The 13,778-nt window shown below is 48.0% G+C and overlaps 1 protein-coding gene across 1 annotated transcript in view; it reads left to right on the forward strand.

Annotated features, from left to right (window-relative positions):
* Positions 1-12,105: 12,105 nt before the first annotated feature.
* The window catches only part of SLC1A7 (solute carrier family 1 member 7), a 51,144-nt gene continuing 49,471 nt past the window's right edge, over positions 12,106-13,778 (forward strand). Inside the window, exon 1 of the mRNA XM_058303570.2 lies at positions 12,106-12,355. Within this exon, the coding sequence (XP_058159553.1) occupies positions 12,179-12,355 (177 nt within the window). The 5' untranslated portion in view covers positions 12,106-12,178. The remainder of the gene's footprint in view (positions 12,356-13,778) is intronic.

A 13,778-nucleotide genomic window follows, 5' to 3' on the forward strand; every position in this document is an offset into this window, starting at 1 on the left:
ATTTCAGAAGGAACTCCAAGCATTAATTACTTAATCATTACTTTATTGTTAGGCATTTAGGCTGTTTCCAACTTTTTTTGTGATATGGATGAAAAGTAATGAAAAGCAAGAGCAACATTAACCACCACTTATGGTGTGCCCACGATGCCCCAGTGCCCAGACACTTCTCTTTACATGGTTTTACCTAAGCCTTTCAGTCGATAACTCTTTGAAGCAAAAAAAGAGGTGTGGGGAGGTGGGGGGGTGGGGGGGATTACCAATGAAGAAGCTAGGGCTCTGAGAGGTGAGTGAACACGGTCAAGGCGTAACGCTAGGAAGCAGCCCAGGCTGCTGTGTGACTCCAAAGCCCATGCTTTGCCATTAAGCCATGCTGCCTCCCAAAAGTCAGTGCAAATTACTATGTTTTTTTGTTTGCATCCTATTTTTAAGTTACATTCCCCAGGAGTAAGATGACAAAATCAGGGGTTAAATACCCACATGTCCTAGAAACAAGCTGCCATACCACTTGGGCTGGTTACTGTCCATTGTGCCCCGCACCCCCATCCACCCTCCTCTCCTTCTCTACTCTGTTCTGTGACCTGGGAGGCTGCACCCCGTGAACCACATCACCCTGTGCTCTTGCCCTCTGGCTTTGGGTTGGGTGATGAGAGGGCTGATGGGGTATTTAGTGCTCTGCCGCCGCAGATTGGCCTGCAGTTTGGACAGTGGCTGCAGCCCTCCCCCCTGGCCCCTGACTGCTGCCACGTGGCCTCTTCCCCTGGCTCTGGCCCTCTCTGGCTCCTGTAAAGGCTCCTTCTCTTCCCTTGCCCCTGTTGCCTGTCCCAGAATGCTCCACCACCCCTTGGTGATTCCCATAACTCCGCCCACATCTTGTATATGTCCTCTCTTCAGTTAACCTTTTGAGTGTGACATTTCCTTCCTGAGAATGGGTGTGTCAATTCTCAAGTTTGTAGGGCAGTGAATATTCCTATTAAGGCCTGAGATCTGGAAGTGCAAGAAAGATTAGCCAGGTGGTGTGGGCTCCCTTCCGAGGAGACCTTTCTGGAGGTTTCTGTCCAGCCTTCCACCCATGGCGCTTACATGAAAAGTAGGCTAGGTCTCCATGAGACCCTTCCCACTTGCCCAAGATGGATGCCTCATCTAGGTAGGGTGGCCCTCTCCCAGGAATTTGGCATTGGAACTCAGAGACTGTTATTCCTCAATGATTGTGCTAAAGCTGAGAGGTCCTGCACTGCTGGGCCTGGGACCCACGGGCCATCACAGCATGTTGGAGGAAGAGAAACTGGTCTGCACAGAAAGAGAGACAAGAGTGAAGGAGATGCACAGAGAGAAGCAGATGGCCCCGGGGGGATGGAGAAGCCACGGAGTTCCTGGCTCTTCCGTTCTTGGCTCCGCACCCTTGTAAAGACCGGGCGGTCTTGCCTTCAGGTTCCTGGGGGATCTCCCGTTCCCTTCTCATATAGTCTCCACCTTCTTTTGTTTGAGCAAAGTTCTGTTTAACCAATTTTTCCTTGGTGAATACCCCGCTGACACATGGTGCAGAGGTTCAGCCTGACTTTCTAGGGAGAGCCCCACCCAAGGACCCCACGATGGGTGAACAGGTAAGGGCTGATTGGCCTCTGTTACAGGAACCCTGTGGTCCTCACACCGGCAGGTGCAGGGACACCTGGACATCCCAGTGCTCTCTGGTCATGGATGCCTGTCAGCAGCAGCTCACTCAGGCGTAGGTCTACTCTGTGTGTTGCAGGGGTGGGGGGAACATTTGTAACAAAGGCCCAGTAATGGGTACCAAAGGCCCCAAAATTGTGAATACTCTTTTGTCTAAAGGTCATAATCAATCAGCTCTGAAAAGATGTTATCCACAAGGGTAGTTATTTCATCATTGTATACAACAGCAAAACTCTAGAAACAAACCTAATGTCCAACTATTAGGGTTTGGACAATCAAACTAGGGAACAACCACATAATGTACCAGAAAGCAGCCACTAAAAGGTGTATGAGAAATTAAGCTATTCATATGAAAAAATGCTCATAATATATTAAGTTAATAAACAATATCCATGCTTTTGTAAAAAGGTATTTAGACATAGAAAAATATGTAAATGTACGTAGAAACTAAAAGGTTATCTCTGGGTGTTGGATTATAGGGTATTTTTCTCTCTTCTTCTTTTTGACAACATATATTGTTTACAGTATTTTCTCCTTTAGTTGAAAAAGGAAGAAGGCAGGGCAGGACAGGCACAAAGGGACTTGGCCTGCCCACTAGTGGCCAGTGGCAGCTGAGAAGGGGGCACTTCCACCTGCATGTACCAGACAATTCCATTCATTACAGGGCAGACACTAATTATCCCTGGTGGGATCCCACCTGCTGGACACAGAGCCCAGACTCCTCCTTCTACCCTTTGCATGTGTGGACATTTAGGCAAACATCAAGTCCACAGAGAATCACAGAACCAAGCTGTGAGATTTCCAGACCAACTCTTAACTCTCAACTCTGCCTTGCACTTTTTCTATCCTTTCGCTTATACCTTTGTTCTCCCTTCTTTACCTGGATGGCATTTATTCATTAAAAAGATTTAGCTTAGGTGACACCCCCTCCAGGAAGGCTTCCCTGACCCACCAGGCTGTTTGGAACCCTACACTGGCCTCCTACAATCCCCCAACTTCCATCCATGTAGCACCCAGCACCTAGAACAAGAAATAGTGGTTTCTTGTTGGTTTCCCCCTGCAGACCCCGAGCTCCTTGAGGCTGTGCCATGCTTGTGCAGCTCTGCATCCTTGGTGCCCATCCCAATTCCCAGCTGAACAGACTCATCTCCTTCTGAGGCATGACAAGTTTCTTCATCTTCTTCATCCAGGGCTAGCAGCTGGGTGTATAGCTCCCATTCAAACTCCATTTTGAAAATTAAGACAATAATTAAGGAAGGTGAATCATAAACTTTGGGATTTGGGGTGTCTTGTTTATTTAATCATGTCACAGTTAGAGCAGCAAGGTCTTGGTGCAGGCTGTGCTCCTGCAGGGAAATCAGGTTTGTGGTGTGGCAGGAGTGACACAAGCCTGTGATCCCGACAACCTAGGGTGGGGAGTGGGATGCAGGGGCTGGATAATCCTAAATTGAGAGACGTGACCTCTTTCAGGCTCAGTTCCCCATTGAATTGTAATGATAATCCATGCCCAGCCTACTTTGCAGGATTATTGTAGGGGCAGAGGGTAAATGGAAGGAAGGGAGGGAGGGAGGGAAGAAGGAAGGAGTGCAGGGAGAGGAAGGAAGGATGAACAGATGGAAAGAGAAAAGGGAGGGAGGAAGGAAGGAAGGGAAGGACTGAGGGAAGAAAAAGAAAAGGGAAGCAGACACTGCTAGGGTGACCAACTTTTATGGAATACATCCCTACCAAACCAAAAATATATAATATATAATAAATAATATATGTGCATATATATTATTAATTTGACATAAAAATATGAAAGAAGTATTTATTTGAAATTAAATATTATTCTGTATTATTTACTTTTCTGTTAATAAGTCCTAATATTAAAAAACACAATGGGACTAGTTAACAGTGGCAATTAACAGTAATAATGGGATTAATTAAATATCTAATGTGTGAGAAAAATATGAAAACCTTTTACAATGTTTCTGTCTTCTGATATGACTATTTTAACTTTTAAAAACTTTTTTTATTAAAAAATTTTGGGGGTATATTAGTCAGCCAAAGGGGTGCTGATGCAAAATACCATAAGTCCAATGGCTTTTATAAAGGGTATTTATTTGGGGTAAATGCTTACAGTTACCAGGCCATAAAGTATAAGTTACTTCACTCACCGAAGTCTACTTCCATATGTTGGAGCAAGATGGCTGCAATGTCTGCTAGGGTTCAGGCTTCCTGGGTTCCTCTCTTCCCAGGGTTCATTTCTCCCTGGACTCAGCTCCTCTGTTTTCTCCACAAGGCCAGCTATAGACTATTAGGCAAACAGCTTGTTTCTCTTCCCAGGGTCTTCTCTCTTTTCTCACAACCAAGCTCCTCTATGTGCTTACTTCCCAGGGTTCCAGCTCAAGACAACAGCATCAAAATTCCAACAGCAAAACTTCAACTCTGTCCTTTGCCATGTCTTTTATCCATGAGTTCCCACCCACCAAAGGGTGTGAACTCAATGCCCTGACGTAGCCCAATCAAAACTCTAATCATAATTTAAGTAAATGTCAAACTTCAGACAGACCAGTTTACAAACATAATCCAATATCTATTTCTGGAATTCATAACTGTATCAAACTACTGCAGTGGAGGAAGTACTGGGGATTGAAACCAGGACATTGCACATGGGAAGTAAGCACTCAACCACTGAACTCTACCTGCTCCACAAAAACTTTTTTATTGGTTTCTTAAATTTTTGGCTATTTTATTCCTCCTGCCTTGAACAGACTAAAGTCCTTGCCGGGAATCTCAAAAAGTCTTGGAGAGGGAAATGCTGATAGAAATTATTTTGATCAAACACATTAAACTTAATATCTCTGTTGGATCTCAGTAAGCCTGTCCTAGCAAAAGAAGAGTATTTTACCTGAAAATTCTTCAAAGTAAAAATTGTTTCCATTGAGGTAGCATGTATGTAACATAAAATTTCCCGTTTTAAATGTATAATTCAGTGTCATTAATTACATTCACAGTGTTGTGCTACCATCACTGCCATCCATCACCCAAACTTTCAGCGCTCCAATTCACATTGCACTTTGTTGTAAATGCCCTTCATAAAATTTTTCCAGAGGACTCCAGTTCTTCCTGTCTGATTGCAGATAGCTCAGTAACAAGGTGACAATCATTCTAAATGGACTTGATTCCATTTTTAGCCCTTATTGACCACAAGGGGATCATTGATTATTTCTAAGGGGAGAAGTCATTTCCTTGGCAGGTGACTTTATCTCCATGTACACCCTGTATTTGAGTCTCACTTGTCAGTGTTTCCCACCTTAACTGTGAGCAGCTCAGGAGCAGGGAGTCCATCATATGTCCACAAAGCAGGTCCTCAAAACTATGTTCATTCTCATTAGCCAACCAGTTAACTTATTTACAGACACTGGGGTACTGAAAGCTGAGGATTTCGCTTCCATTGCTATATTCTTTCATTATTTCTTATGCTTCTGCTATATGCCAGTGATTGTTCTAGGTGCTAGGGATATAGTGGGGACGAGTATTACTGAATGTGATCTCTCAGAAACACCACCACCAACGAAAAAGTGCAAAACCTTACCAAAAGCTGGGTCCCACAGATTTGCCTTTTTAAAGAGAGAAAGGAAGGATGGAAGCCCTGTGCTGGGGTACAGTGGAACTAGTGTGGATCAGGACTCAGAAGGCTTGGTTTACTCCTTTATTTTTTATTAGAGAAGTTGTTCTTCCCCTGTAAAACGGGGGATAATATTAGCACTTCCTTCATGGGTGAGTCTTAAATGAGATTTACTATCAGATGAGGAAACCAAGACTCAGAGCCATGAAGCTACTTGCCTAAAAGACACACAATTAGTTAATGGTGGGACTGGGATTTAAATCTGGGTCTGTTGAGGCTCAGGGCCTGGCTATCACATGGTCAGTCCAGAGATTCAGGTCCCCTGGGTATATATTAAACCCCAGCATCAACTACAGTTCTGGTAAAAGTAACAGGAGAGGCTTGTGAAAAAAAGATCACATCTGAGTCCAGCTCCATCACACAGAAACACTAACTCCAAAGAAGGGCCAACTGACAACAGACTTCAGCTCCTACACTCTGGTTTATTGGACTTACCCCACTCAGCTAACATGGAGTTGAAGAAGGTCAACCACCACACCATGGAGCCTAGAGTGCCTACAACTGAAAGCAGGAGGAGTGCATCCAGCATCCATGTGGAATCTAAGCCCCCTCTTGATATAGATGTGGAGTGGACACAACCATTCCAAGGTCCACAGGATAGAGGAATAGAGTATGAATTAGAGTGGACTTACTGATATTCTATTCATGAACTATTGTGATTAGTAATCAAAGAAAATGTGGCATTGGTGTGGAGAAAGTGGCCATGGTGGCTGCTGGGGGTGGGGAATGGGAGGAAGAGATGAGATGTGGAGGCATTTTCGGGGGTTGGAGTTGTCCTGGGTGGTGTTGCAGGGACAGTTACCGGACATTGTATGTCCTCCCATGGCCCACTGGGTGGACTGTGGGAGAGTGTGGGCTATGATGTGGACCATTGACCATGAGGGGCAGCGGTGCTCAGAGATGTATTCACCAAATGCAATGAATATCTAATGATGATGGAGGAGGTTGTTGCTGTGGGGGGAGGAGTGGGGTGAGGGGATGGAGGGTATATGGGGACCTCATATTTTTTGAATGTAATATTAAAAAAATAAATAAATATAAAAAATAAAATAAATCTGGGTCTGCCTGAGACCAAAGTCCGTGCTCTTGACCACTGTACTTTCCTGCCTCACAGGCTCATTGTAGCTTCCTGAAGTAAAGAGTCCTCTCAGAGCAGAGCAAGCTGAAGCTCAGAGAGGTCAAATGACTTCCCTGAGATCATTTCTCAGTGTCAGAACAAGAACCCAAATCTTGCTCTTCTCCTGACTAATTCCATCTCTTCCCAGAGTCTCCTGTGCTTTGGCCTGCTCTCATCTCTCTACTTTTTCCAGAAACCAAGACTGAGTAGAGAATCCCAGTAGACTGCATACATATCAAAGAGAGTATTAAAACAGGTGAGTTAGTTTTGGGTAAGGACAAAATACTGTTCTGGTAAGAACAAAATACATATGTATTCATGAGCTATGAACCAAGAATTGTATAATTTTGCTGATATAAGAGGTAAATACTCATATTTGCTTTTAAAACTGACATTACACAATATAAAGATGAACAGTAAAATTCACGGGGCTTTAAAATTTTCTTTACTTAATGATAAGTCAAGAAAGAGACTGCAGAAGATGAAAAAACCTTCATATTCTAGAATCTTTAATGACAACTTTTTTTTTACTGCTCTCTGAAGGGCTCCTCATGTTCATTTTGCACCAGCCCCACAAATTATGTAGTCAGCCTTGCTTATCCACTCCCTTTTTACCTAAGTTAGTTTGATTTAATTTCCTATTACTTGCTAACAAGAGTCCTAACTAGTTTGGAAGCTTAATTTGAACTAGTTGGGGGTTTTATCCTTATATTTTGCACCAACTATCATATTCAGGTGAGAGAAAGTGTGATGCAATGTAAAGAACATGGGCTTTTATAGATGCAGAAAATAAGCTCAGAGAGATTCACTAATTTGGGCAAGGTCACACAGCTTGCAAGGGATGATGAGACTCTAGAAAGTTCAGTAGAACTCTCTGTGATCGTGGAAATGTTCTGTAACTGTGCTGTCCAATACAGTAGCCACTAGCCACATGTGGCTATTGAGCACTTGCAGTTGGCTGGTGCAACTGAGGAAATGAATTTTTAAATTTTATTTCATTTTAATTAATGTATATAGCCACTTGTGGCAAGCACTACTGTCTTGGACTGCACCAACCTAGAACCTGGGCCCTAAACCCTGACGCTTGAGTGACTGAGGGAATGCTTGTGGAGAGGCTCAATCACTTACTCACTTCCCCTGGTATGGTGACACTTTCCTGATGAGGACAGCATTAGGGCGCCCAGACAGATCCTGGCACATAGTAGGAGCTTAACGAATGGGAGCTAAGTGGTTTCATGGGTGCTTAGGCCTGATCTCCACACATGACAATCTAGACAGGCGGGGCTGGGTGAGGAGGAAGGCAGGTGAGGGGTGTGAGCCTGCCCCACGGAGAGCACCTCTCCGCCCTCCGCGGAGGTCAGGACGGGCCTGTGGTGACTGGTGACTAATGCTTGCAGGAATTCACGCCTGCCTGGATTAGCTGTCCACAGAAAACCTTCCCGGAAGGTCCCAGCCTACAGTGAGCTTGGGAGATGGGTCAGCGAGGTGATTACCATGCCTGCGTGCATCTCTGGAAAGCAGCAGATAAACCCAGAGCTGTCAGTGTCATAAACAGAGCTGGGGGCTGACAGCGTAACCTAAACCCGTTTTGACGCGGTTTAAGGGGTGGAAGGGGTGAGGGCCCAGTCCCCCTGGCCACACTGCAGCCCACTCATCAGTTTCCAGTTTCCAGAGTGCTCTGCCTTTGCTGCTCTGCCCTGCGTCCCTGTTTCAGAAGGGGCTCTTCTTGGCACACCTCCCCCTGTGGCCAGCACCCCCTTCCCTGGGTTGACTTCTGGCTTTATTAAGGTCTTAGTCTAAATGGCCCCCCACCTTCCTATACCTCGCCCCCTCAGGCTAAGTCAGGCTGCCCGGATAGCTCTGGGGAATCATTAATTAGCAGGAAAGAAGTCAATTCCGGTGGCCGCACACTGCATGGAATTGCTAAGAAACAGCTCAACCCTGCAAACCGGCTTCTGCAGAGTGGGCAGTGCACTAACGATTTGTGATTTGGACTCTTTTTGAAAACACTGTTTTTCTCTGCCTATAGCATCTTTTTTTTTTTTATTTAAAATTTTTGGTGTTATTTTTCCTATAGCATCTTTTTTGTTTGTTCGTTTTTTATTTATTTCTCTCTCCTTTCCCCCCGCCTCTCTGTCTGCTCTCTGTGTCCATTCGCTGTGTGTTCTTCTGCATCTGCTTGCATTACCTGGTGGCACTGGGAAACTGCGTCTCTTTTTTCTTTTTGGTTGCGTCATCTTCTGCGTCAGCCCTCCATGTGTGCGATGACACTCCTGGGCGGGCTGCACATTTTTCACGTGGGGAGGCTCTCCTTATGGGGCGCACTCCTTGCATGTGGGTCTCCCCTACGCGGGGACACCCCTGCGTGGCACGGCACTCCTTGCGCGCATCAGCACTGCACATGGGCCAGCTCACCACATGGGTCAGGAGACCCTGGGATGGAACCCTGGACCCTCCATATGGAAACGGATGCTCTAAGAGTTGAGCCATGTCCGCTTCCCTGTTTTGCCTATAGCATCTTAATCTGTGCAGCTTGAGTCTCCCGGGAAGCATCTCTTGGGCTTCCTGCTGTACACGGGTTTCAACTGCTCTAGAAGACAACTCCTTGCTTCAACTCGGGGGATGATCCATCAAAGCGTTTTCAAGTGACATGGTAGCGAACAGAAACTTGATTCTTATAGATTATTTCCTTTCAGAACCAAGAATACGAAGGTGAAGAATTCTGTTTCATTTAGAGGGGAACTGAGTTTCATCCCCGGGCTGGTGAATGTGGAAGGGCCTGAGTTAGGGAAAAGGAAGGAAGAGGGGCTTTTATATCTGGGGTAGTCAGGGAAGGCTTTGAGGAAGAAGGGGTGATTGGACCTGTGACCTTTAGTGACAGAAGGAAGGACATGGCAGGCCAAGGAGAAAGCATGAGCCAAGGTGTGGAGGCCTGGTAGAGGATGCAGGGCTCAAGGAACTCCCAGCTGCTTGGTGTCGTGGCCACTGGAGGCCTGGCGAGAGGGAGGAGATGGTGCACTAGAGAGGGGAGCAGAGACGAGCCCCGGAGGGCCTCGAACGCCGCACTAAGGAGCAGGCCCTGATCCTGGAGGCTGGAGGTTTCCAAAGCAGGTTCCCCAAATACCAGAGCCATGGAAATCTCTGTTCAAAACGAGTGGCGGGATTCTGGACCCCCAACTTGCAGACTTGGTCCTATATATGTTACATTGTAAAGGCATCACTAAAACTGGTAGTAATTACCCGAGAATGCCTGCAAGGCACCAGGCACTGCTCTAAGCCTTTGGCATGCATCACTGTATTGGATCCACATCACAATTCTATGGACTAGGTATTGTTACACATCCCCATTTACAGATTTTTTTTCTATTTACAGATTTTAAAACACTGGCTCAGAGAGGTTAAGGAGTTTGCCCAAGGTCGCACAGCTAGTAAGTGGTAGAGTTAGGATTTGAACTAATGCAATCTGGCTTTGAGAAGTCCTGGAACAAAGGACCTATTTAGCATTATTTCCCACACTTCTGGGGAAAACATTTGCACCTAAAATCTAGCAACATTTTATTGAGGAGCTATTTAAAGGGTTCTGATCCTGAAGCCTTCTGATGTGATTTGCAAATATCCTTTAAAAGTTCATTGCCGGTCAATTGCAACGAATTAGTCCTTTCTTGGATCCCCTCGTTTCTCTTGTAAGCAGCCTGAGAACAATCACACTGTGTCTGATTCACCGCTAAGTCCTTCTCTGGTACCCAGGACGGGTGGCACAGGGCAAGTGCTCTCAGAACCCTGGCTGGGATGAATGAATTAACTCCCCTGTGGAGGACAGTGGTAGAATGGGAAGCAAGTGGGAGGCAGGGGGTGGGACGGTGGGGATGGGGGGGGTAGAGGCAAGGGCAGTTGGAGAAAGGGCCCCTGGGAGTCAGAGTCCTGGTGCTGGAGTGGAAAGCAAGACTCACCCAGCCTATGGCATGGCCAGAGGCAGACCTGGACCTTGTCGAAATGCAGATCCACATGTCTACTCTACATGGTTTTCTCTTCCAGTCACTAAACCCCCTGGTTAATTGGAAAATGTTGGAGTTGAAGGTAAACCAGGAAATGCCTGGTTTTAAAAGCCGAGTTGGGGGGAAATCTCAGAGTTCTGTTCCCCCGCCCCCGAGGAGCTGCTCAGTCTGAGCACAGCGCAGGGGCTTCGAAAGGCAGGCTTGTTGAACTGAGAGGTCCTCAGAAAGCCTCTAGCCCGATTCTGAAGTGGGCGAGGCTGAAACCCAGAGTGGGGAGGGTCTGGCCAAGGTCACGATGGACGGTTAAGGTTGATTTGGACCCAGAATCCACGTGCTTCCTCCCAGGTGAATTCTGCCCACGGCTTCGGGGTCTGTGCCCCAGGCCCTTCCCTAACCGGCCGCACACCTCCTTGGCCTGCCCCTGCTTCCTCCTCGCCCCTGCCTGTGTAAACCCCAGCACACACCCCATCACATGCCCCCCCAGCCTGCTTCCTGCCATCACCCTGACTACCCGAGGGAGAATAAGGATTCCTGGTTGACTAGATGAGGGTTATTTCCCCCTTGTGCCCAGGCCACAAGAAATAGCATAAGAAAACCTCTGTCTGAAAAAGCTCTGTAAGGATGAGCCTACCAGCACTTGTGTTCAGCACACTGCAGTGCACCGCTGCTTTCCCAGAGAGTCTCTGGATGGAACTTTGCACGAGCCCCAAAGAAGTCGGTGCTATTGTTATCTGTTTTATGGTTGGGGAAACTGAGGCAGGTGTGATTAAATGGCCTGTCCAACCTCACATGGCTAGTAAGTGGCTGAGCTGGGACTTGAATGCATATCCCTTGGGCTCTGTCACCTTTTAAAAAATGATAGGCCCTGAGGACCTACAGGTTGCCCACGGTTCTAGGCTTAAAATGGCCCTGGAGGATACGCAGTATCCCTATTCCACAGGGAGGGGCAGAACCCAAGTTTGAATTCAGGTTCACTGGACTGAAATCGTATATTCTCCACAATACTCCAGGTGTCCTTGAACCCATTCACCTGTTCATGTGGTGGAAACCAAACCCTCATAGACCTAAATTTCATTCTGCTGCTTCTAGTTCTGGGACAGGGTCTCAGGCCTCCTTTCAGTCACACGAAGGCCAGAATCCTAGGGCTGTTGGGATGCTTCCCTAATTCTAGAATAGGTAAAACAATGAGGACAGGCCTGCCCGACAGTGGGTGCTCGTTATTCATCCTCTCTGTGCCTCGGTTTCCTCAGCTGCAAGATGCTGGCACTCACAGTGCTTACTTCTTGGGGCTGGGTTAGGACTAAATGTGCTAACACAAGTAATGTGCTTCTAGAACAGCACCTGGTGCAAGCAGATGCTTAATTAAGGCCTGCGATTTCTACTCGTATTTTATTGCCTTCAACCCTTTCTGGAATCAAGTGAAATCAAACCAACCAAACCCATATCCCTCCTGTTCCTCCCACCAGTACCTGGTCCCCTCCCCGTTTAAGACGATCTCTTGGCTTTGAGGGCGGAGCCCCAGACCACGTGGCCTGCTCTAATTTCCCAGGCCCTAATCTGCCTGGCTCCTAATGCTGCAGCTGGTAATAGGATTGTGGCTTCTCTCTGCGGAGGCCATGCGGGCCACGGCCCTGGGACGGCCACCTGGCGCCTGGTGACCCTGACAGCCGGTCTGCTGAGCGGCCAGAGCCCCCACCGCGGGGCGCTCAGCTGTCCTCGCCTGCGCGCATGGAGTGGTGCTGTGCCCCGGGCCAGCAGGCTGGGCCCGCCATGGTGCCGGGCGCCATCCTGGCACGCGGGAGGGACGTGTGCAGGCGGAATGGGCTGCTCATCCTGTCGGTGCTGTCAGTCATCGTGGGCTGCCTCCTTGGCTTCTTCTTGAGGACACGGCGCCTCTCCCCCCAGGTCAGCCACCGGCGGCGCTGCAGGGTCCCCAGCAGGAGGGGCTTGTGGGGTTCGACCCAGCAACGTGACCCTGGGCGGGGGCCTTTGCCTCTCTGGGTGTCAGTTTGCTCATCTGTAACAGGGGGGTGATAAACACCTTGCAGAACTAGAGTGAGGCTCCAATGAAAAGGCTGGGGGATGTTACAAACCCGACTGTGACCAGGAGAATGAGAGGCAAGGACGTGGGGTTAGAATAAACACAGCACTCAGAGCCTGGGGTCAGAGTGGATCCTGTAAAGAGCTCAGAGCAGGCACCACAAAACACTTCGCAAAGGAAGCTCATATGAAGAGAGACCTGGGAAGACACAGGGAGGGCATTCTGGGCAGAGCTTACAGCAGGAGCCAAGGCACGGCGGCATGAGGGGTGCCGGAGGGCGTGGAGCCAGCCCTTCATAGCCACTGGAAGGTACCGTGGGAGGCAGGGGCTAGCACCCGGGCCTCGAGATCCCATCACCAGGCTCAGACTTGGGGCAACTATGAGACGCTTTTGAGCAAAAGAGAGTACGGTCAGAGCCAAGCTTTGGAGAGATTCCTCTGGTGCCAAGTGAAGGATGGGATAGGGAAGGGAGGAGGTGGAAGGAGGGGGCAGCTGCAAGGGTGAGATATGACAGTGGGGATGGAGTGGGGCAGAAATGAGAACTGTTTCCATCAAGCAACCTTCAGGATGTGGTGGCTGACTGGACGTGGGGCTGTGGGATGGGGAGGCGAGGCAGGCCCCCAGATTTCTGGCTGGTATCACCGTAAAGGGTGAAGACTCCTTTCCTGGGGAAGGGCCCCTTCCCCTCAGCCCCATCTCCCATGGGAGAGCCAGGGGCACTCACGCAGGCTCCTGGAAGATTTGATTCCCTATTTCATAAAAGTCCCCTTCCCGCAGCTCACTGTCCAGCACTAACTTCACAACTGAGGCTCAAGGCATCAGACTTTGCCTCCCCTGAAAGGAAAAGACCCTGTCCCCAGGAACTGAGCTCACTATTACTTCGGTAATACTGTTAAGCTGTTGGCATTTTTTAAGGAGGAGGAGCAGGGACTCTGCATGCAGATGAACCGGCCTGAACTTTGCTCTGCAACTAACTGCCTGTGTGGCTCTGGGCAAAGTCCTGTCTCCTCTCTGGGCCTCAGTTTCCTTCTCTATAAACCGAAGAGGGTGAGAATATCTATCAGAATTGTGTTGAGGGTTAAACAAAGTTTGTACAGGATTCATGAGTGGCCGGCACATAGTAGGTGCTTACTGAATGTCACTTTACCCCTCCCTCCCTATCCACCTGTCGAAGTTCTATCTAAATCAAGAATCGTATCACATATCTTGTAAAAAGTCCTCCAGACCTGCCCACCTCTGAAATAATACTCTCCTCCCACACTCACGCAGTGCTCATGCCTCCATTGT

The sequence above is a fragment of the Dasypus novemcinctus genome, chromosome 9 (genome assembly GCF_030445035.2).
Source record: "Dasypus novemcinctus isolate mDasNov1 chromosome 9, mDasNov1.1.hap2, whole genome shotgun sequence".
Classification (NCBI taxonomy): domain Eukaryota; kingdom Metazoa; phylum Chordata; class Mammalia; order Cingulata; family Dasypodidae; genus Dasypus; species Dasypus novemcinctus.